Below are 23,777 nucleotides of genomic sequence, written 5' to 3' on the forward strand. Positions count from 1 at the left end.
CCAGACGCCGTCTCCCGGCAACGGGGCGGACGGGCCCTAGCGCGGCCACACCGGGCCCGGCCTCGCCGCACCGGGAGGGCGGCCTGGGACACGGACACCGCTGGGGCGGCAATCTCCCGCCCTAGAAGCGGCCAGCTGCCCCCCCCGGGGCGATCAGCACTCTCTGGGTACCCTCCCAGCCGCTACCGGGCCATTCCTGGCTGCTCCGGCGGCTCAGGCGGTGCGCGGGGCAGCCCGGCGCGGCGCTGCAGGCGGTGCGGGGGCAGGCGCGCGCCGGCGGCGCGGAAGGCCCCGTGGGCGGGAAGCGGCGGCACCATGTCGGTGAGCGAGATGTTCGCGGCGCTGCAGGGAGCGCTCGGCCAGGACCAGGACATCCGAGAGGTGCCGGGGCGGGCGGGACGGGAACGGGGACGGGGTGGTGCCGGTGCCGTGGCTCGGCTGACGGCGCGCTTTGCCCACAGGAGATCCGGAAGGTGGTGCAGGCGCTGGAGCAGACGGCGCGGGAGATCCTGACGCTGCTGCAGGGCGTGCACCAGGGGCCCGGCTTCCAGCACAGTGAGTCCCGCGCCGCCGCCCCGAGCAGCGGAGAACAGCCGGGGGCGGGAGTGCCCCTCGGAGCACGCAGGTGCCCTGTCCCGGGGCCCCTTCTCCAGGGTCCGGTCTCTGCCGGGGCCTTCACCGTGGGTTTCCCGGAGGCTGCGGGGAAGAGAAGAGCGCAGCTGGGAGGTTTCAAGCCAGACAAGCAGTGAAGCTGCCGTTCAGCGTTATGGACAGCGTTCTGTCCCTTTCTCCCCCCGCTAGCGGGGTGCTTTTCTGTCTCGGTGCAGAGCAGTGTGTTCTTTTCCGGGTGTTCATGTCCTGGGCCGCTAAGTTGGCTCTTAGGTCTCCCTGTAAGTGGTTTGCACATAGATTGTGTTATCATCACTTGTTGGGCCCTTGATCATCTCATCTCTTCATCCCACAGCCCAAAAAGCTGTGGTCCTGAGCACTGAAAGGGTATTCAGGATGGGCTGGGATGAGGGGAACACACTTCAATCTGGTTTGTACAAACACATTCTCTCTGTGTGTATAAAATCCTCTTAACGCAGCAAAACGTAAAATGAATTTCCAAGGGCTGAAAGAGCAGGACCTGCCCTTGTTGTCTGCTTGAGTGACAGCAGGAACAGTTCTGCAGTTTTGGAGGTTTGGGTTGTCATCAGCCTGGTTCCAGGCTTCTCAGGTGTTGGACAGAATGTTTCTGGGCCAGCCCTTTTCCTCCAGGCCACAAGAGCAGCTCTGCAGGCTTAGGTGTCAGATCTGCTTTTTCTGCTCCCTCATTTCTCAGCTTACTGGTGACACTACTGGACTAAGCTGAAATGTGTCCCTTAAGAGCTGGATTTTTGCCAGTCAGTTAATGTCTTGTAAGAAGAAGCAACCATTCTGACTTTGCTGGAAACTCTTGAGAGGAATTTGTGCAGGCCACCCTGTGAAGGGAAACAGAACCAGCCTCCCCAGGTGCTGAGTTACTCCCTTGCAGAGCTGACAGGTTGTTTTCAGCCTGATGAGGTTCCCCAGCGTGCTGGGGGCTGGGGCTGGAGGCCTGGGCTTCCTCTGGCCTCAGAGAGGGTCTGTGCTCAGCAATGAGCAGCACCTGAGGCTTGAGCTGTGCGGGCAAGTGCAAGTTCCATCTGCTGGGAAACTGGCAGTGCTGGAAATCAGAGCTGCTGAGTGGTTATTTGCACAAGCTCAGTTCTCAAACCTGGGAAAATCCCTGGTCATTCTGGGGGGAACAACTTCAGAGTTGTTGTCAAGCATTTAATTGTAGAGGCCCATGTTCAACTCAGTGTATTTTCACTTGATGTTTAATTCCTGGAGAGAGCTGGTCCTGGAACTTGAGGAGTCTGAGAAGAGATTTGGAATAGTTAAAGAAAAAAAAGGACAAAACCAACTAAAAAATGAAAAACAAAAAAAAAATCAAACCAAAAAACCACAAACAAATAAACAATCAGACAAAAAACCCAAAGCCTCATCTTATAATTCTTGCACAAATAATGCTTAATAAGTCAAGAGTTAGCTTGTGATAGCAGATCTGTGAATTTGTCATTAAAATTTAGCTCTGTTAGTAAAACCTTGGGATAGTTGAGAGTTTGATGGAGGACAGCTTCCCATACCAGCCAGTGGCTTTTAAAATGTCATCTCCCAGAGGCTTCCTTGGCTGCTTGTCCCAGCTGGAGCTGGAGAGCTGCTGGGAAGGCTGGGCAGGGCAGTGTGTGCTGTATCTGCTGTGGCCTGGTGGCAGGCAGGGCCAACACAGCCCCAGAGACAGCTCTGTCCTTGCTCTTGCAGCTGCAGAACATCAGTTTGAATCTGGGGTAGTGTGTGTGTGTCACTGGGCATTGTCTGAGCCTTTACAGTAAGGATTGTTTCTTTTTGTCACAGGTGCCTCTGCAGAACCCAAACCTGAATGTGTTCCTTACTCTTTCCCCAGCTGCACGATGCTCACATGACTGAGGCAGCCCTGTAGCTCTCAGTGAGCTTCACACAGCTCTTTCATCCTGGCTGCCACATGGAGCACTCTCACATTCTGCTTCCTGAAGCTTTCATTTTTTCCATGTCATTCTTGTCTCTTTTATTTTTTTAAACAGAAACAATGTGTTACTAACAGAAGTTTTATAATCACATTTGAGTGACTCCTCGTAGGTGTTGTTTGCTAAAAACCATCACAGCTTTCAGATGCAGCTTTTGTGAATAATCCTGGCTTCTGCACATGAAGATGCAGGAGGACCTGTCAGGTTGATTTTGTCCTTCCTTGGGCTGTGACCCGGCTGTGTGAGGGGGCTGCAGGGAGGCTGTGGCACTGCAGGCACAGCGGGGCTGTAACTCTGTCAGCGAACGGGAGGTGGCAGTGCCTGCTGCAGGAACAGGAGATCATTCCTCTGCAGAGCTGTAACACACACTGGGTAGGCTGCAACCCAGGCTCTGCAAATACATCGTAAAAAGCAGGAAATGCAGTTTCCTGAAGGGATGTTGCACCTCATGTAGCCAAATTCTGATGGATTAGAAAAAAAAATAGGATAAGATTTTAATATAGAGAAAGAAAAGTTTCTTTTCCTTTGACTTTGAGAGTTGCCTGGCAGCAGTGCTTGGTGTTTGCTTCCTTTGGAGCCAGCTGCTGTGTGCAGTGCTGTTCCATTGCTTGGGATCTGGCTGTTGCTGGGACATCTTGGCTCAAGTTCAAAACAAAGGCCCAGAGTAGATCAGACAGCCTGGAATTCCAGAGTCTTTCTGCTTTACCTCTATGGCTCATGGTGTCACCAGGAATACTTCTCAGACTGATTCCAAGTGTCCATAGCCTATCTTGAACAAGAAAGAAGTATAAACAGTGCTGTCTACACAGGGAAACTGTTTACAAACCTCTGCTGCCTGTCAAATACCCATTTCCTGAGTGTATTCATTCCCCAAATGCTGTGCTGTTTCTTTTTCAGTTCCAAAGAAGTGTCAGAAGGCTCGTGAGCACTTTGGTACAGTGAGGACACAGATGGAGTCTCTGAAGACCAAGTTTCCTGCTGATCAGTATTACAGGTGTGCAGGATCACACACAGCCAGACACATATATATGGGAATTGCTTGGCATTTGGCATCATTGCTTTGGAATAATAATGTAAAGGTTGATGGGCTGAATGCTTCTTTCTCTTTGAAAAGTAAATCGTGGTAGACAAGTGTGAGGTTTTTATCAGCATAGATAAAAAATGCTTTTGCTCAAACACTTTAACTTTTCACCAAAAATACTCAGTATTGAATTATTTTTCTAGGAATTTTCTTTAAAAAGAAAAAGGGAAGCTTAAGAAGTTGGAGCTGCCCTTGTATCTGGGAGCAGGGCATTTGCTGCTCCATTAATTTCAGTTAAGTTGTTCAGTTTGGGGCGTTCCTGGAAGCAGAGCTCTAAATCTGTCATGAAATGGCTGTTTGGTTCTGCAGACACTAAATGAAGTTGTCACCTTTGTGTTCTGTTGCTGCCAGAAGGGGACAGTGCCTGGCAAGAACATTTCAAAGAACAAGAATCTTGTCAGCTCAGATCTGCTGAGGGAAAGCTCTGGCTGTCTGTGGGCAACACAGCCTGGAAAAGTGTGGGAGCTGAGGAGGTGTGTGAGAGGGGTGAGCAAATGTCAGTGTCTGGTGTGGTAACCTGGGTGAGGAGTTCTGGAGTACCAGGGAGAAGTCTTTTAGCTGGTGTCATTTTGATAAACCAAAAATACTGCAAAGTGCTTGTGTTAAGGCAGAAAACACAACACACACAGAATGTGTGCTTGTTGCCTAACGCTCCAGTAATAAACATTAATTATTTTTACCTGGACCTGGTGTTTCTCCTGCAGGTTTCATGAGCACTGGAGGTTTGTGCTGCAGCGGCTGGTGTTCCTGGCAGCATTTGTAGTCTACTTGGAGTCAGAAACATTAGTGACCCGGGAAGCTGTTGCAGAAATACTTGGGAGTAAGTTAATGCTGTAACTGAAGAGAAAAAGCTTGTGGCCTTAGACACTGTAGCTTTCAGAGGTACAGGGAAACGGCAGAACTTAATTTCTTCCTGAGAAATCAGTTCCAGAGTTTATCTGGTATTTGATTTCATTATATCAACAACAAATTCTCAGAAGACGGAAACTGGCAAACCTAATGTTAACCAAAGTACTTAGTTATTAATAAGTTCTTCATCAATGAAAGTCATTCATTCAAAGTGTGTAAATGCACCAAAAGCATAACACAAAAATGAAAGCTTGTTTCTCTAACTTCTTGCTTTTGGTATTTAAAAAGTGTGTAAAACAGATTAAATTCTTGCTATAGAAGAATTGTATCTTCACAGAGCAAAAGATTTCGAAAAAATACGGACAATACATCCTGTATATAGATGTAAATCTAGTTACTCTGTTGGATGTACAAGATGCTGAATCAAGAACAGAGGGGCTGTAATTACATCACATACAGGAAAAGGCTGACTTTTATTTTGTAATAGTATTTCATAAATTTGATATTTCAAATTAGCACCAGTAAACAAATGCAATTTAAGGTGGCTGGGTTTGCTCATGCTCAGCACCACCTCATCACTGCTCTGTTTTTGTCTCAGTTGAAGCTGATCGAGAACGGGGCTTTCACCTGGACATTGAAGATTATCTTTCTGGTGTATTAACTCTGGCCAGTGAGCTGGTAAGAAAGATATGCATGCATGTGTTTGGTTTGAAACTGACCTTGAAAACAGCAGTAATGTGTTTTTTAGCTTTATCGAGTTGGTCCTGGCAGTTATGATACACAGTACCTTGATCTGAACTTATTCAGAGGCAAGATGCTTCTCTGCGTGTTCCTCAGTGATACTTCTAAGATTTAAACTTAAATTTTGATTTGATGGAAAATCCAGAACTATGCTCAACAGAAAGGTAGATCTAAGTACAAATAAGCTGACTGCCAGGACCACAAGTGCATCATTTGGTACAGTAACTGGTGGGGACTGTGATGTGATGTGGGTGCTGTGCTCTCCGGTGTCTCCTCTGGCAGGCCAGGCTGGCAGTGAACAGTGTCACAGCTGGGGACTATTCTCGCCCTCTCCGCATCTCAACCTTTATCAACGAGCTGGATTCTGGCTTCCGCCTCCTCAACCTGAAGAACGACTCCCTGAGGAAGCGCTACGATGGCCTGAAATACGATGTCAAGAAAATCGAGGAAGTGGTTTATGACTTGTCCATCAGAGGACTCAATAAGGAGGCAACAGTTGGTGCAGGTGGAGAGAAGTGAAGGATGCTCCTGGAACAGCATCATCGATTACCTCAGATGGTTGCCAATTTAGGAAGTACCTAGAGAAACCTTCCTACAGTAGTTTAGAAGAACTGCAGCTCAAAGCTGCTCTCTATTTTCTTACAAAAGGTGTAGTACAGGTGTTAGATGTTTTGTAAAATCATGTCTAGATTAGGACAGGAGACTGTTTCCAGTGGAATTCCTCTGTCAAACACACGGTGCTGTTCTCTGCATAGCAGCAATAGTAGTCAGTAACTCCCATGAGCTGAGATTCCCATTGTTCTCCCATTGTTGCTTCCCTGCTGTCAGGGAGGTGCTGTGGCTATCTGCTCACACAGCACTCAGCTCAGTACAGACACGTGGGATCTTTAAAGAAACACAGTTTGTAAATACTGACTTTTTTTTTTAAGACACTTTTTTTTTCTTTTTGTTTCTTAAATTTTCACCTATGTAAGTTGAACAAATTTGTATAATTGTTTATGAACCAGATCTCTTTTTTTTTAATGGTTTCTCATAATGTACACCCTGTAATTGAGAAATTAGTGAAAATACTCCTGAGAATTCCTCTATTGGAACTGGTGTCTTGCACCCCAGTATCTCTGTCTCTCTCTCTCTCTGTCTCATATTTTTTTTCTTTCCAGCATCATTTCAGTTACCAGGGAGAGCAAGGTTTTCTTAGATACCTGCTTTCTCTGTCTGGTATTTGTTTTACTGGCATGACTAAATGCAGAGTTTTAATGATGATTTGCCTTGAGAACTCAGTGTAACCAATTTGTATGTTTTTTTAATTTCCAAGTTTTCTGAATAGAGAAGTGTAAACTGACAAACTGCAGCTGGTGTCTGAGTTCTAACAACCTGTACAGGCCACAACTGTACCTGTATCCTGGGATTAAAAACAAAAAACACCACAAGACTCTAGTTTGTGTAGTAAAATGTTTGTACCTATCTCCAGAAATTAGGAGGTTACTGCTTTCAGGTAAGTATGTAAGATGTTTGCAAACACCAACAGCCTCTTTCATGTGTGTAAGTGGACAGACTCATGCCTCCCCATGTGTTTGTTCTCTTGTCCTAAATGACTTTGAGTTTTGCCTTTCTCCTACTTCTGGTGGTGCAGAAGGGTTAAGGAGAACAGCTGACTTAGGAGGAGGAGGAATACTTCAGAGGATGAATGGGAACGGTCAAGTTTATGCAGAGTTTGTTTGCATTTCGGTTTCTTAGTGAGGATTTTCCACTGAGTTAGGGGGTTGTTTTGTTTTTTGGAAGAAAATAGTTTCTTGGTTATTTTGGCCAATAAAAGCTGTTCTTTGATTATGGCCACTTGGTACCTCTGCCTGTCTGTTCGTCTGCTGTTATTTGCTTCCCTTGCTGGGAACCTGTTCTGGAATACCAGCATTTCAGTTCATCCTTCAGCTGTCCTTGGACAATAATGGAGTTCCTCCCCTTGGCTGTAGTTGTTCAGTAGCACACTTCTAAACACTGCCAAGTGCAAAGTCAAGCTGCAAACAGATTTCACAGGCTTTTTAAATTTATTTTTTTTAACTTTGAGCAATTTCACCAAGTAAAACAGGAGAGCTATGGAGTTTATCCTTATCCACCCAAGAGGTGGCAAGACTATTTTAAGTGCATCTCATAATCTTTCATGTTTGTCCTCATCCTTTGTATCTTGTCACTTAACACGGGGAGATGGCAATATTCCCCTTTTCACAGCTGAAGAAAATGAGGGTGTAACTTCCTGAGCCCTGTGGCAATGTAACAGCTTTCACAGTATTTGTTTTTGCCCTGTGCCAGTGTTTGCTCATTTCCTGACTTAACGCTGTGGCAGTGGGAGGAAGGAAGGAGCTTAAGCCAGTTTTACTGCCCAAACCAGAGGTGGGGGGTGAACCAACACCCTAAGGCTGTGCAGACACAGCTGTGCACTTCAAGGTCACACAGGAAATTTGTGGGAGCAGGAGAATAGAGAAGGGTTACCTGAGCATCAGTTTGGTGTGCCTTTGGTTAGAGGACTCCTGGCATGTGGGACTGGGATGTGAGGCCATGTGGCAGGGCAGCTGCTGGTTAAGGCTTTGCACTGACTTGCGTCCCAGGTGCTCCAGTTGCCTTTGGTCATGCAGCAGGTCTGCTTCCTGACACAGGATGCTGTGTGCCTAACAGAGCTGTTCACTAGATCCCACATCTGCCAGCTCTTGCTGCTGGGTTCTGAGAGCTGGTGGAGATGAAGCAATGCTGTGCCACACGTGCAGGTGCCATGGGAGGGACAACTGGAAGAGCAAGGTAATTACTTGGGGCTTACAGAGGTGCAAGGTGTGGGATCCTTCTGTCTAAGGCTCTGTGAAGAGCAAGTGCCCAAGAAAGAAACACTCAGTGATGTCTTCTTGGAGGGTGTTTAGCAAACAGCTCCTTCTTTCCTGTTTTTAAGTCTTGGGGAGAGCCTGCCATCATCCTCTGGAAAAGCACTGTTTGCAAGAGGCAGGCTACACAGCTCATTCCCAGCGTGGGTCTGGAGAAGGAAAAAAAACCCACTAACTTTCCCTAGGCAGCAGCAGAGGAAGATGGGGATGCTTTTGTAGCTTCCTCTGCACCACCGTAGCCTGTAGGACCTTGTGACCTTGACAAGGAATCTGCACATTTCTCTGATCCTAAATGGTAAATTGTGTTCCTGCCCCAGAGCTGGGAGTAGAGGGAAGAAGGGAAAACCCAGAAGGACTTGAGTAGGGAAGGGGGAGCAGGGAATGGCAGTGGACTGCAGAAGCTTGATGGCTCACGGTAAATCAGATGCACTTGAACTCTGAACAAGTGACTCCTGTTGGTACTGAATGGACTGTGCAGCGTGTGCTGGCAGCTGGGAGGGGAGTGAGTCAGCGCAGGAGCACTGGAGAGGCTGACTCAACACCCAGCACGGCTGTTCCCTGAGCCACTTCAGCCTCAAGTGTGTCCCTGGGAGTGCTTTCTTGGATCGTCTTTGTATTCGCTAACTTGTTTGTTTGGATTTTTCACATCTTGATGTCATTTCTGTGGGCTTGCTTTATTTCAGTAAAAAGGGTACTTAAATAGTTGATTAATGGCTCTTTATTTATAGCCCTGCCTGTTGAAGCCCAGCAGATCAATGAAAGTGCTGACCTGAAACAGTCTGGGAAGCAGGGGTGAGCAGGATGCACAAGAGACCTTGAGGCTGGCTCTTGAACTGGGCTCTGTCTGCTGGAATTGATTAACTGCAGCCAGCCCAGCCACCCCTTTAAACTGGCAGAGGACACGTTATCACCTCCGGGCTGCCCTCTCTCTCCTGGTGCCAGCAAACCAGGTGTCTGTGCAGTGAGCTGGATCAAGGAACTGATTTAGCTGAAACAATCTATTTTCCAGCAGTGTTTGTTCCTGACCTGGTGCATCACACAGTCCCCCCTTCATGCTGTGCCAGTATGTTGGAAAGAGGCTTCTTCCTCTGCCTGTGGTGCCAGCTTTCAGTATTCTCTGAGCTGTAACATTGTCTGTAAATTGTTAGATTTTTCTTGCAGTAATTTAACTGCTTCCCGTTTTGAGAGGATTGCTAAGGATTTTCTCTCTGAACAAATAATTTGCCTTCATTTCACTGCAAAGTGAGTGAGCTGCAGAACCTCACCCAGGTTTTTCAGCCAGCAAGTTCATTACACACCGAGACAATTAAGGGGAGCAGAAAGTGAGCATGGATGATGCTGGGAGTTTGTGTGTGGATCCTGACCCATCATCTGCAGTCCATCTTCTCTTGTTCAAGTACTGTCACAGGATGCAGCTCTACTAAGGAGATCTGCACTGGAAGCAGGGTGCAGCTCTACTAAAGAGTGTAGGGGTTGTTCAGAGTCTCCTCCCTGCTGAATTCATGGAGTGCTGTGAATTGAGTGTTTGGATTTCAAAAGGAAGACTCCTACCTGTTTTGTATCTCCTGTCTGTGTGTTGTGGGTCAGGCAGACATGGGTATGTCCTCGCAGGTTTCACTGCCTATTTATTGTCACTTCAAACTGGCACTTCTGGTTTGCATTGGTTGGTCAGCACTGGGGGCTTGCCCTGCCCAAGGAGAACGTGGCTGTTAGAAAACCAGCCCTTTCTTGAAAGGAGGAATACACTCCTTGTCTGAGTGCTTGTTCACCTGCACATTCACACTCTGGGTGTACAAACATCTAACCTGGGAAAATGTAAGAGCCTGCTCTGCTCCCCTGGAAGTCTTCCCAGGGATGTGGCTCTGGCACTGCAAGGGAAGTTCCTGTCCTAGGAGGGAAGGGTTCAAGCCACCTGGGCCTCCACTGCAAACAAATCCTTTGCCTGATTCCATGCAGAGAACCTTCCCTGAGAGGCCTGTGGGCAGGCTGGGTCTTCGCAATTGCAGCTGAGAAGATCTGAGGGATGCAAAGGCTGCACTGGGGGAGATCACACTGGGGCAGGATTTGAGCTGGAAATTATTATTATGTTAATCCTTGCTAATGGATCTAGAGCCTAATGCCATCTTCTCTTCTAATCATCTTCTAATGCCATCAACTCTTTCCAGCTGTGTAACTGCTCCCAGTCAAGCCTGGGCAGAGACCAGTGCTGGAGGATGCTCTGCCCGTGCTCTGATTTCCCCAAAGTGTTCCATCTCTGCTGAAGAACAGGAACTCTGTTCCTATCACTCAACCTTTCCATCATGTTGTAGAAAGGTTTCCCGCAGGGGATCACCTTCAACTTCCCAGGGGAGGTGTATTCTTTTCTAATGAGTGCCCTTAGGGCTTGTCTGGAGTATTTAGACTGAAGAGTGTTACTGTCAAAACTTCTTTTTTTCTTCTTTGCTTTACCTATGTCTGGTCAGATTGCTCCTCTGCAGCAGCATGTGAGAAATAAGACAGTTCCCTCATCTGCCTGATCAGTAAGACATCTTGCTCCTTCATACTCCACTGTAGTGACGGGTCACTCGATGACAGTGAGAGCTTTGAATATTTATCTGATCTCTGGGAGGACAGTTTCCTCTGTTGCTTTCAGTTCCAGGTTTTTTCCCGTTTCAAGTCAGAAAATGTCAGCCTAGTTCCAGCTAAATCTTACCCAATTCCCCAGCACACACATAAGAGGAGACATCACAAAATGAGAGTTACTATAGCTGCCTCATCCATGAGCCCTGAAGGGATCTTTGACATGGTGCTAGAAGATTTAAACTTTTTTTCTCTTTGAACATATCAGGGACAAGCAAGACAGTGCAAGATTCACCAGAATCTCCTGCTGGGAAAAAAAAATCTGGGACTTCTGTTGCATTATAAATTCACATGCAGCAAGTCAGGAGATCTGAGATGATCTCAGAGCTTTTTTCAGGATTTGCTGTATGCTGAGGTCGATCTCAGTATCCAATGACAACTCCTTGCTGAAAGACCAAAGCTGGTCTCAGATGTCTCTCAGATGTGTTCTTGATGAAATAGTGAGACCCACACTGAGCACCCCTTCCCTCTCTGCACTTCATTTAATGACAACCAGGAAAGTACGAGAACACCATAAAGGAGAGGATCTCTATTCACTAAAGCAGAGGTGTCTGCTCTCTGAAGTATTTGCTCTTCATCTCCACATGTCTTCTTCAGGCTTTCCCACCCAGCCTCGTGACTCATAAAGGAGCTTTTCTTTCTTTCCTTGGGACCCGAGCTCATAGAGGGCTCTTAGTCCAGTGTTTTGTCATCTTGTGTGTCTGCCTTCAGAACTGAAAACTGCATGGACTCTAAAAATAAAGACTGGCTTTTGTTGTTTTCTTTGTAAATGACCAGTAAGGCTTATACAAAATGATTTCTAAAGGTCATTTATGAGTTCTGGTAAATCAAGGGAGTAACCAACTTTTTCTTTTTCCCCCTGACAAGGGGTACTTCCAGAAAGGTCTGCTTGTACTTCTTGTGTAAGTTTGGTGAGCAGGAGTCTTGAAAAGTAATCTTAGTATTGTCAGTCATGAAAATGAAAGGCATAAAAATATTACAGAGACCTAGGAGGACAGCCAGCTTGGAACAAATAATTGCTTTCTTGGCTTGCAGACAACCCTGTTCCAAGTACCCGGGGTTATAATAGCATTTTGTCAGTTTGTTAATCAGAAATGGAAAAATACAGCACAACCAATCTCCATGGCTGCCAAGTAAGATGTGTACATGTGATACTGAAAGACCTGGAACTTCCCAGGAGAGGGATCATCTAGTTCAGAAGGGTGCCTGAGGAGTATGGAAATCTACTGCCTTGTCAGTGTACTGACACTATTGCCCTTCCTGTGCTGCCTCACCCCACACCACAGACACTCACAGGGCCACAGGGATTGTTCCCTGCTCATGTCCCCTTTCAACACCTGTAATTTACAGGCAGGTGAGCAGCTGCACACACCAGGTACATAAAAGTAGCCCGTGTTGGAAGCACAACCTCTGTCCAGTCTGACAGGTTCAGCAACCCCACTGTCGCTTCCCAAAGCTGTCCCAGATCAAAGGGCTTGTACTCACTGTTCCTTGGCCACAGCTCTTTAAACAGGGCTACAGCACCACGTACACGTCCTGCTCATAACTCAATACCCGGTGATTATTCATGGACCTTCTTCTGGGGAGAGTTTGGTTCAGAGGAAATAGGCCATGATTACAGGAGCCTGGCAGGCAGGTGCTTCCTGTGATACTTAGAAAAATCCTGAATCTGACAAATTGAACAATCAGCCAAACATAAGATTGATGCTAAATATCAGATCCTTTATGTACTTATTGTTCCCTAACCTTTTTGAACAGCCAGGCTGGCTGAAGGTATCTTGATTTAAAGATATGACTGTACAAACAGTCCACTAGTGGTTTCGAGCATGAATTGAGGTGGAGAAAATCACTGTGCTGGAAAGTAATTGAAAACTTTCCAGCAAGCAGAGCTTTGTGGCTGTGAAAGCCACTCACTGTTTGGATAAATTGGGCTGTTACTGTACTTATGCCTTCTCTTGTCAGAGGTGCCCCAGAGAAATGAAGAGAAAGTGGCTGTGCCATTGTGGTCTTGGGAGAGAAGACAAAGGTGCTACAAGCTGTTGCTTTTTGCATGTGAGGTGAATGGGGCTTGAAGGCTCATAAATGAGATCTGTCACAACAGCAGAAGAAAAATCTTCCTCCAGCAGCTGCTCTGCTCAAGCATCCATCTCTGTGAAAAACAAATGGCAAACTAAAAGCAATGCCTCATGCTCTTCACTGGCTGCTAGTGCATATTTTGGGGGAACAGCTTATTGTCTAGTGATTAGAAGGAGCTGGAGGGAATTCCAGCTCACTGAGGGAGGCAGGCTGCTGCCCTGCCAATCACTTTGACAGCTATTGCTCGCTACAGAGCTCGGCTGTGTGCGGCCACGCTCATGACTTGGGTACCCTCCAGATGATGCAAATCTTCCCATTTCCTCAAGGACAAGATGAAGCACTAAAGTGCTGGATGGTGCAGAATGAGAGAGAATACAGCCAGTAGGCACACACCAGTGGTGTCTGCCGCAGTGCCCGGAGCAGTGCAACAAGCCCTGGCAGCTGTGGTCAGAGGACAAAGCACGGCACAGTCTGAGGCTTGCTCAGATGCTGGGTCAGTGGTGACTTTACAAGACTAGGGATACCTTTGTGAAGATGTCTTCTGTCTGCCTTTAGTGGTGACCTTTGATACTGGTTGATCTCTGGAGAAATACATAAATGTGCTTGTGTGAATCCTCCTGTGAAATAAATGCCTGTAACAAAAATATTTTGTTGGTAGTGAATAATACTGATTGGCTTTGTCTTTACCCTGTAGGCCTAAAAGACCATTTACAGGCTGTCCTCCCAGATCCATGGACCAAAATTGAGGCTCCTTTAGTTTAGCCTCCAGGCTGAAATCTGGCCTTTGCTGTGTAAGTCACAGCGTGACATTTTGCAAAGCAGCGGTCAGTGTTAATGTCAGGCTGAAAAGGTTAAACCCTGTTTGCTTTTTTATCATTGTTCAGCTTTGAGTCATTTCCCTGCTGAGCAACTGAGAGAGGTTGGACCCTATGGGGCAGTTATTTGTGGCCTCAGTTTTGGCTCCAGAGCAAAAGGGTTTGTGCCAATCTGTTGTTGTCTAGTGAGGACTTGAGTAGCAGGTTTGTACCATTCACCCAGTCTCATTTGGAGTAGCCCTGAGTTCTGTTCAGGGGATCCACAGAGCAGATGTAGGCACATTGCTCATCTGAATGCCACCCATATGAAGTGAAACATATACTCCATAATACAAATATTAAAAATATACCCACTTAAAGTAATTGAAACATAATTATTAAAACATTTTATGTTACTCTACAGTACAATGTAAATTGTTCCTTTCAATTAAATTTTGAAATACACTAGATTACATAATTTAAATAATTGCAAACTCTTAAATTCACTATCAGTGGTAGCAGAGCTGTATTTACATATACTTCTGAGATATTTCTTTCAGATGCAGCATTATGTTCCAGTCCCTAAGTCAGTTAAGTAACAGACTCTCACTGGTAGTGTGCTGCTCTTCCACAGGTTCTACACATATGTGGGGTTTATGTGTTTGCTCTTTTTTTTCTCTTTTTTCTTTTTTTTTTTTTTCTGCTGTGTGCATGCAGCTGAATTTGAGCAAATTGATATCTACTTGATTTGGATTAAAGATGAAAGGCCTTTCTTTTTAAACAAGTGTTTTGACCAAATATACAGAGGTGAATAATGAAACACAGTCCTTAGGAGTAGTGGTGGAAAACAATTTTTTCCAGCTTTCATCTTCAGTTGCATAATACTGCACCTAATTTTGCTGAATACCCGGACTTTACCTAATGCTGATGAAATAAAGTCAACAGTGGAAACCTCTCTCATTGTCAAGACTGGCTTTCAACACGATCCATGCAATGGCAAGCATCATACATCATTCTCCTGCAGTGCAACATTAACAAGTTAAATTATTATCCTTGGGTGATCTCCTCGAGTGGAGCCCATCTCTGTATGTACATGAGCCACACACTATTGTGAGTCCAGGGGTTGGAGTTCAGCACCAGGCTGTGGCGTTTGTTTCCAGTGCCAGTCAGAGTCTTTGGGGACCAGGCTCCTCCCTGTGTTGTCCATGGAGCACGTTCAGGCCACTGGGGCTCTTGATGGTCTTTGCATGCGGCACTGGCCAAGCCAAGCCTGCAGGACTCAGGGCCTGGTGTGAGGAGTGCTGATCATGATGTTGGGCAGCGCGTTGCGCCGCTTCTTCCAGGAGCCCAGCTCCCTGGAGTAGCGCCTGATCTGCCTGAACCAGTGGTGAGTCCGTGCCCGGTCGCTGTCCCGGAACACAAACGCCTCCCGCCTGATCTCAATGAGTTCGAAGGTGTCGTCGCAGTCAGGATCAGTGGAGACGATGCAATTACTCAGCCTCAAGGGCTCCCTGAGCAAATGGAACTTCCCGTTATTTTTGTCCCTGATGAGAACCAGGACTGCGTCCTTCACAGGCCCTGGCTCAGCTGATTCCAGGCTGGACTCGGACACGCGCTTCATGTTCACCAGGAGGAGGACCTGCATGTTCTGGAACTTTAGGGTCTTGCTGCCTTTCTTCACCCACTGGCCGTCGGGGGGCTGGGCCAGCTGCAGAGACCCCTCCATCACAAACCGCGTTTCCTCCCGCAGCCACCCGACAGTTTTGAGGGCGGTTTCTCTCATCTCGATGTTGATGACTTCCCTCTTCTTCTTGCTGTCCTGGCGAAAGGATCGGAGGGTCCACGTGTTCCCCTCCTGCTTGGTTTTCATGTTGATGTGCTCCAGGTGGGACTCAATGCGGCTCTTGGCCTCCCGCAGGCTGCTGTGGTCTGGGTGGTACTCGGTGGTGGCCTTGATGATTCTGCTGAGCAGCAGGGGGTACTTGGTGACCCTTTGCAAAGGGGCCATCAGGAAGGACCTCAGGTTCATCCGCCGCAGTGCTGTGTTGTCATTCTGGGAGACATTGAGGAATATTCTGCAGGGATTTAAGAAGACAGGATGAAATGGTGGTTGCTCTGCCAGCAGATGCTGCAATGCTAAATGCAAATGAACAGCATGGTGCTGACAGCTGCTGGGCACTGCAGCCCCCCCCATTTTTAGCAACCTTGTGAATTCTGTCTTATTAAAGACTAACAGCCATTTCTGCAGCTGTGTTTAGCTGCAGAATCCCGATGAGGTGCCTGGGACACTTGGACATAACATTCTAACAGTCTTCTATTACATCATAAAATAGCAAGGGTGTGATCTTTCTGTGGTACCTACTGATGTAAACATGAGGCAGATCCATCAGTTTATATCAGATTGCATTAACTTGTAATGCCTTTCATCATTAGATTACAAAACATATTAAATAAGAATATGGCTGAGCAGTGGAAAGAGAAATTACTTGCCTAACATTGCCCAATAGACCATAGGAATAGGAACCAAATTCCAGTCATGTGTGCCACAAAGTGGCTTTCTGCAGTGGAAATCCAACCTGGGCTCCAGCACAGGGACTGAGAGCTGATCTCAGCTGAGTATTATTTGGTGACAGTTCAGTGCAGTGGTCATTGGGCAGATACTGCTAGCACAAAACACAGAGTACAGCTGGGGACCAACTGGTTGATACCAGTGGAGATACCCAGGATTGAATATTTTTTGAGAATAAATGACTGTCCTCACCCTAAGAGGAAGCAGCGATAACTGAAGAACACTAGCATCAGACTTTGATCTAGATGGGCTGGCAAAGGCTTCACCTGCTGCCCTTCTGTCCCCAAAGCCTGGATGAATATGCTCATCCCCCTTCTCACCTGAGCAACTCCTTCTCCTTCTCCAGAGCATTAAGCATATTCACAGAGGAGGACTGCTGAAGACAGTACGTCTGAAAGGCTGGCAGCATGTTCACAAACTCCAGGAATATTTCTCCGATGCACACGGTCATCAGGTCATCATCCCCCTGCAAGTATGCAATAGGGCCCTGCTCAGTTAGCTCAGGAGAGGCACAGCCAAGGGCCTGCCTTCAGTCCTATCAGCATGAACTGCTGCAGGATCAGCTGAGCACCAGACCAAACGTGGAGCTGGGCTCACCCTTCCCAGTCAAAAGGCAGTTCCTGCAGGTCTGGGGGGAGTCAGTGCCTGGGGAGGGGAAGGAAAGATGGTCTAACTGCTTGCTTTTCCACATGCAAAGAGCTGTCTGCTCTCCTCCTGTGGGCTCAGCCAGCTCATCAGAGCAAGGGCTTGAAGGCCATAGTGAGCTTCTTAGTCAAGAGGGTGTATTGTGCCTATGCTGGTGGGGAAGGAGAGCTCCTTGTGCAAGGCAGGGTGCATCAGTAGAAGCGGCCATACACAGCTGTAGAGCAGGGAGCAGCCTGCACTGCCTGGCCCTGCAGACAGTCTAGAGCCAAGCTGCAGTAAACTGCAAGCCAAGGCAAACACAGCCAAGCCAGCATGAAGCCAGCCTGCTCAGGGCTGCAAGAGCACAGCCTGAGAGACAGAGCAAGCTGAGCTCTGTGCCCCCATGGTCACATTCTTGCCAGCATCCAGGCCAACTGGCCTAAAACTAACTTTGATAATGGGACCATTAATACCTGTTAATGGGATAAATGAGCAAGACTGCTGATGTCAGTGGCATCACCACAGCACAGTGAGTCCAACATCTGCGACCTGGCACAGAGCTCCTGAAATCTGCAGGAATAGCTGAGAGAGTAAGGAACTAGATAGCTGACAGCTGACCAAAACCCAGGAGTCCTACCTCCTGTTCCTCTGCTCCAACTACGCTGCCCCCCCTAATACAAAACCTATTCCAGTCTGCCTGGTCCAGACCCTTTAGAGGGCGGAGGCAGCATCATACCTGATCAAAGGCCTGATCAATCTCTTCTTGAAGTATCTCCAGGAAGTTTTCATTGAGGTCGATGAGCTCCTGGATGTTGCTGAAGATGCCCTGGAGCTGCTCCTGGCTGAGCAGGCCAGCTGCCTGCATGGGCAGGTAGAACTCCTCTTTGATGATGCGCAGGTCCTCTCCATAGCTGGCCTCCGTGTTGACAAACTCCAGCACAGACTCCTTGCGCTCCGTCCTGCGCTTGCGGCACTTCTCGCAGAGATCAGCCCGCCTCTGGTTGCAGTTCTGGACATCTGTCTCCACAGGGAGGTCCCTTTCTCCACAGTCAGTGCAGGGACGGTGGGCTTCCCAGGCCTGCAGGGAGCTCAGCGTTTCAGAGGCCCTGTTCCTCCACTTCCTGGCTGGCATCTGGCCAATGCCACTATCTGCCCTCTCCACATCCGCTGACTTGGTGCGGGTGGCCGCAGTGGGATCCAGATCATCCCGGGCATCATTCACACCGACAATCCCGCTGTCCGTGCTCAGGCTGCTGACGTTGCTCCAGTGACGTCTGGAGCGGAGGGAGCCCCGTGGGGTGCGTCGGGTCTCATCAAAGCTGCCGCCATGGCCAAGGTTGGCCTTTGCTACCACAGGACCTGAGAACAGACACAAATCGTTACAGGCACTACCAGCTGCACAGAGCTCACCCGAGGAACTCGTGCTGGCACAGCCATGAATGGCAGGAACCCTGGGGAGACAGGCTGGTTCTGGGGAAGCAGGGCTGTGAGCTGCCTCCCCTGTTTTGCTGCTGAGACTGGTGGGAGTCAGAAGGAAACAGCTCCCAGGTGAAGTCTGGGATCTGTCATCTCTGTACTGCCCATAGCTGTGAACTCATTTGGGCTGTCTCTTCCCCTGCCATCTAGTCAGGGACAGAGCAGAGCAGATCCTGATTTCCTGCACACCTGGGTACAACCCAGGATGCTTCCCTCCCCTATTTTTACAGAGTTACTCCACATTTACAGCAGCACAGCAGGGCGCAGCATCTGGCCCCTAAGCCCTCGAGTGTGCAGTGTGAGTACCACAGTCCCGCTCCTGCCGGCGCTTCTGCGCGTGCTGCCGCGCTGCAGCCGCGATCTTCAGCTCCAGCTGCTTCCTCTTCACTGAGTCTGTTGGCATCGGGTCACTGAAGTGCGGCCGCAGCCGGCACTCCCGCTGGGCCTTGGCACCATCCGCGCTCTCATGGACAATGTCGGAGCTGGATCGGCGACAGGCAGGACTGGGGCTCTGCAAGAAAGGCAGGAAAGGCTTTGGAGCAAGGCTGAGCTCAAAGCAGCACCTGGTTTTGCAGACATTGGACTTCAGTTGCCAAAGGAGGGAAAAGGAAACTCATCAGTAATGGGATGGTAAATGTAGCTCTGCTACATGATGATTAAGAAATCTGTCCCCCTGAGTCCCTCTGTCTTGCTCAGCCCTAACAAGAAAAGACCTCTCTCCCTTTGATGTTGTATAGCTCTGAGTAAAGCAGTTCCAAGGTGGTTGGATCATGGATGTCTAATAACCGTGGAAAAGTCAACAGCACAGCCCTGGCTATGGGTATATGCTCAGGGACCTGAGCTCACCTGCAGCTGCTCTGTGAAGGTTTCAGCACTGCAGGGTCAGGAAGTTCAGCCTCTGTGCCCCATCTGCACCAGGAGCTTGCCCAAGGGGGCACTAGGAGGGAATCTGTCTGAACCCCCAGACACAGTGGAAGCCATGAAATGCAGTGGCACAGACTGAGGCAAAAAACTCACTCCTGTTTTACTGAGTGTAATAAAAAAGCTTCTAATGCTTCTAACAGCATTTAATCACTCATGGGAGTCTTCCAGATTGCCATCTCCCAGCCTGCCCAGTTCCTACAATGAAGGGATCCTTCAGAGCTTCTAACAAGGAAAAAATCCTGAACACATGCATGAGAGGGGAATTCCTCTCTCTTACATTCCCTGCAGGTGGAGTGTCACTGGATGTCTTATTGCTTGGCTTATCCTCCCAGGTCTCTGTTGCCATGGACATCGCTGTGGGCTGCTGGCTGTCTTCCAGAGGTGGGAGATCAGCTTCCCTCAGATCACACTGCCCCTTGGAGGGGGATTTGGCAGCAGTCTCGGCATTGCAGCTGCAAGGGAAGAAGCAGACTCCATTGAACGTCATGGATGCTGTTCCTGACACAGATGAGACTGAGCAGAGAGCACAGGTTCAAACAATGATCTGCAACAGTTCAGGAAAAGTGCAGGCAGGGTTCGTGACTGGTCAGCATGGACGGCTGTGCTTGTGTTTCAGGGGCTCCAAGCACTGCTCAGTTAAGAATTGCAAACTGGGTAACTACACTTGTGCCAACATCAGTCTGGGTTATCAAGTCTTGGCTGTTCACAGGGCATTTTTGTGTCCATAAAACATGAGGTGCTCCACAGGGACCAGAAACACTCCTTTCTAAGTAGGCCACATCCATATTTGCTGCTATTTAAGGAGATGCTGCCAACACAGAAACCATATTGCTCATCTGGAAGAAAATCACCTGCTATAAACCATAATACTTTGAAGGGATTAGAGGATTAAAAGAGTATTCCCTCTGTTTTTCATCTCATATGATCCCAAGCTCACTGAAGTCACTGGAAAGATACTATCTGTTTTCAGTGAACTCATGATCAGGCCTTTTGGAGCACTCGAGACCTGAAAAGCCTGGCAGTGTCTGTTGCTCTCACTTGGCAGCTCTGGGATGCCCTCACTCACAGCTGTCCAGTGCTAACAAGGGCCTGGCCTGGCTGATACAGGCAGCCTGTCCAACCCCACATTCCCCCCTCTGTAGACAGCATTGCTCTCCAGACAGACTCAGTCTGGTGCAAAACCACTGACTTGACAGAGTAGTTGACAGGCTGTTGTTTGTGATACTATTTGTGATACATTTTTTTTAACAGGCTTTCTAAGACATCTTATTTCCATGCATAATGAAGCCTGTTGGGAAGAAATTTTTTTGTTGTTGTTTACTTAATTTTTATGGACTTGGATTCCTTAAAAAGGAAGGTTGTGAGGACTGAATATGGATGCTTGTATATACAGGAAGCCAGTGTCTGGAACATATTTCAGGTTCTGCATGTATTTTATGCTTAACAATAATCTCCTATGAGAAAAATTTGCTTCTTCTTAAAGGCTTCACTTGTGAACTTATGCTGGTAGGTCACACTGCTAATGTGCAATTCCAACAGTGTCAACTACAAGCAAACACATGAGACAGATGGGCATTCTCCTTGCAGTGAATGACACTTGGCTCCAATAACAAACCATCAGCCAATACTAAAATGACTGAAGAGGGAACAAATCTCCCAGAACACAAACTGGCTCTGTTGTCAGGCCAGAAAAGTTGGTTTGCATCTCTTCAGCTGATGCTTTTTCATCTTCCTCCATTTATGTTTCCAGGTCCCTGCTGACACAACCAGTTAAAAAGAGTATAGCTATGGCTACGTGACAATGGCAACAGTGCCAACAGCAGGCTCCTGGCATTTGCTTTTTTGCTATCCCTCTCCAGGTCTCTACTCCCCAGCCTGCAGAAAGGGGATACCAACATCTCTGCTGGCACAGAGCAGTCTGTGGCACTTACAAGGCAGCAGTAAGAGCAGCACAGGCTCACAGCAAGGCTGCAGCCCCTCTGTGGTACTGGCCTGGCTTGGTCTGGCTTGAGAGGCTCCTGTCTCCTTCCTCCCCACTGTCCCAAACCATGCTTGGGGTGCCACTCCTTAAGTGTGTGTAACTGTCTGTGTGGCCATGATCTAAAATCAGTCTTGAAATTATATGGGTTTAAAACCCCTCCCTCATGCATTCTCAGACAGATAATTTCATCTGTGTTTCATTGAGTTGTATAAAGTACGAACAAGTCAGCTGGGCAAACCCATGGGAGGGAAGGCACAGGTTAAGAAGCAAGAAAACTCTTGAAGAGGATGTGCCACTGCTGAAAACCACCCTTTCCAAAAGCTGCTCCTGCTCAAAAGCTCCTGGTTAAATAACACAGAAAAGGGACCATGCTGGGGCACAGAGAAGCAATGGGATGCACCCAAGGTTAGTAGCAGAAGTCATAATTGGAATATTATCTTCTTGATCACACCAGCTCCCACTGTACAGAACATACTCTCATGAGAGATGCTGAGCTTTCATTTGTCGTTTTCACAGTGCTTCAAGATCATCCACTTAAATATGGGAAGCACTCCAAAGTATTGCTGCTCCTCTAAGTGAAGCTGACAGCAGCTCTCTGCTGATAGAGTCTATAGACCAGATGCCACCACTTATTGCAGTTTCCATAGCCCAAAAGGGATATTTAAAAAAAATCTCCAGACATGATCTTCAGTGGGAATAAGAGCCAATATTACCCAGAGAGCTGAGCTAAGGAAACATGACTGAAGATTGAGAAATTCAACCCACCCATGGCTGATCAGCTGGAGGTAAGAAAGGCAGATATGCAGAGCCCACATTGTGTGAAAGGAGGCTTCTTCACCCCTGGTTTGACTGCTCTACTTCTTGTCATGATAAGATCTCTCCTGCTTGATGTACTGGCCACGTGGTCTTGGGGCAAGTGCTGCTCCACACACCACTAGATTAGTGTGTGATCAGAGGCATGTGGGCAAAACAGAGAGGATAGAAGCATTTTTGTGGAACAACATCTTAGGGCTGCTCCTTTAACATTTGCCTCTGGCTTAGGAGGAAGAGGGGACATTGCCAAGAAAACAGCATATTGCCCCTTTCTCTAGTCCCCTCCTCCTGGCAGAGATCTGTGCTGCCAACAGGTTCACACCATTGCCTGCTCAAGCAAGTCAAATCCCCTCTGCCCTCACAGAGGGGTGTAGAAGGGGGGACTCCAGCAGCTTTCCTTCTGTTGGACCAAATCACTTATTGGGACAGGAGTTTGTGCCTGGGGTTGGTATCAGTTTTTCCTGTTCTCCCCAAGAGAGGTGATGCACTTGAGCCAACATAGAGAGGACCAATTATTTTTGAATGTGTTTTTACACCTCTGGCCATCAACTCTGAATTTCATGGAAGTGGAGGTACTGGGGATGGCATACAACTGGAAATGCCCCTACTTTCCTTCACTGTCTCTATGGGCCTCTTCATGGTTTTATCATTGTCCAAGCCAGCACTTCTCAGCCCTTCCCAAACGTTCCTGACTCTTTCTGACTAATGGAAACATTTTTGTGCATGCCTTCCCTGCTGCCTTCCTGACTTGGTGTCAGTCCTCTGCTAGGGGAAGCTGGTATTGTACCCACTGTCCTGTTGTCACCCCACATACAGCCCATCACTCTTTTCAGGAAGCCTTTTCTTAGTCATATCTTTGGCTAAATAGTGCAGCCTTCTGTTGTCACCATGTCACTCATTTCATAGACACAAACCTGAGATATTTGCATGTCCTTATCCTGAACAATTCCCCACTTAAGCAATTTCAGAAAATGGACTGTGTACTGAAAAGCTTACAGGATTTCCACCTAGAGAGCAACACCCCTTCCCAGCCAGGTCTACAACCTAAGTTAAGGGTATCCAGTGACCCATGAGGGGGCTAAAGCCACCATAATTATGAGATTGACAATCAAATCTTCACTGAAAAAATATTAAGTTAATTGACTGAATCTTAAGTAATTAACAATTAATTACTATAGAGACTGCTAACTTACAGACGAAACTGCTTTGTAAAAACTGACACACTAGAAAGAGATGACAGCTATTTTAGCTATTTTACTCTGTGATGCTCCATCACAACATCTCTATCAGAGACTTGCTGAGCTGAGTATCTGTGGAAACAGGACCAAATCAGCAAATGAGCTTTCAGCTAATTTCATTTGAGACTTAGAAAGAATGTAGTCTGGATGGCAGTGATCGTAATTTAGCACCCAGAATGCAGACAAAAATCTCCCATCTCTGCAGTGAAAATCAGCTGAAGTAGTGAATATTCAGGGACATTACGGTCTCAGGTGAAAATGATAGAAAACTGATAAAATACAAAACAAAGGAAACCAGAGTTTCCCAATAACCAGTGTTTTGGCAATATCAATTACCATTAATTGTTATTATTCTGAAAAAAATAAGGCCAGGGTGGTTCCTTCACATATAAAACTACGTCTCTGATACTGGAACCATTGTCATTCACATTTTTAGATCAACTGTCATTTTGGTGTTAATGAAAAATTGCTTCATAGATTTTAACAAATCCAACTGGGGAGACTGAATCCATTCACAGAAACAAAAACCACTGTGGATATTAAAAGCACAGAAACCAC

General features: G+C 47.4%; 2 protein-coding genes across 7 annotated transcripts in view; one reads left to right on the forward strand and one right to left on the reverse strand.

Annotated features, from left to right (window-relative positions):
• Positions 1-12: 12 nt before the first annotated feature.
• TSN (translin) lies at positions 13-7,070 on the forward strand. Its single transcript, XM_054636198.2, has 6 exons — positions 13-381; positions 462-555; positions 3,465-3,561; positions 4,353-4,468; positions 5,096-5,175; positions 5,521-7,070. Exons 1-6 carry the CDS (start codon positions 316-318, stop codon positions 5,755-5,757), a joined length of 690 nt encoding a protein of 229 aa, XP_054492173.1. The 5' UTR covers positions 13-315; the 3' UTR covers positions 5,758-7,070.
• Positions 7,071-13,969: 6,899 nt separating this feature from the next.
• Positions 13,970-23,777, reverse strand: part of LOC129122652 (uncharacterized) — a 45,253-nt gene continuing 35,445 nt past the window's right edge. For all 6 annotated transcript variants that reach the window (XM_077181642.1, XM_077181640.1, XM_077181639.1 and 3 more), the window contains 5 exons: positions 19,465-19,639; positions 18,570-18,774; positions 17,524-18,146; positions 16,484-16,629; positions 13,970-15,669 (listed from right to left, as the gene is read on the reverse strand). In XM_077181642.1, the coding sequence (XP_077037757.1) occupies positions 14,874-15,669; positions 16,484-16,629; positions 17,524-18,146; positions 18,570-18,774; positions 19,465-19,639 (1,945 nt within the window). In that variant the 3' untranslated portion in view covers positions 13,970-14,873. The remainder of the gene's footprint in view (positions 15,670-16,483; positions 16,630-17,523; positions 18,147-18,569; positions 18,775-19,464; positions 19,640-23,777) is intronic.

The sequence above is a fragment of the Agelaius phoeniceus genome, chromosome 7 (assembly GCF_051311805.1).
Source record: "Agelaius phoeniceus isolate bAgePho1 chromosome 7, bAgePho1.hap1, whole genome shotgun sequence".
Taxonomy (NCBI): Eukaryota; Metazoa; Chordata; class Aves; order Passeriformes; family Icteridae; genus Agelaius; species Agelaius phoeniceus.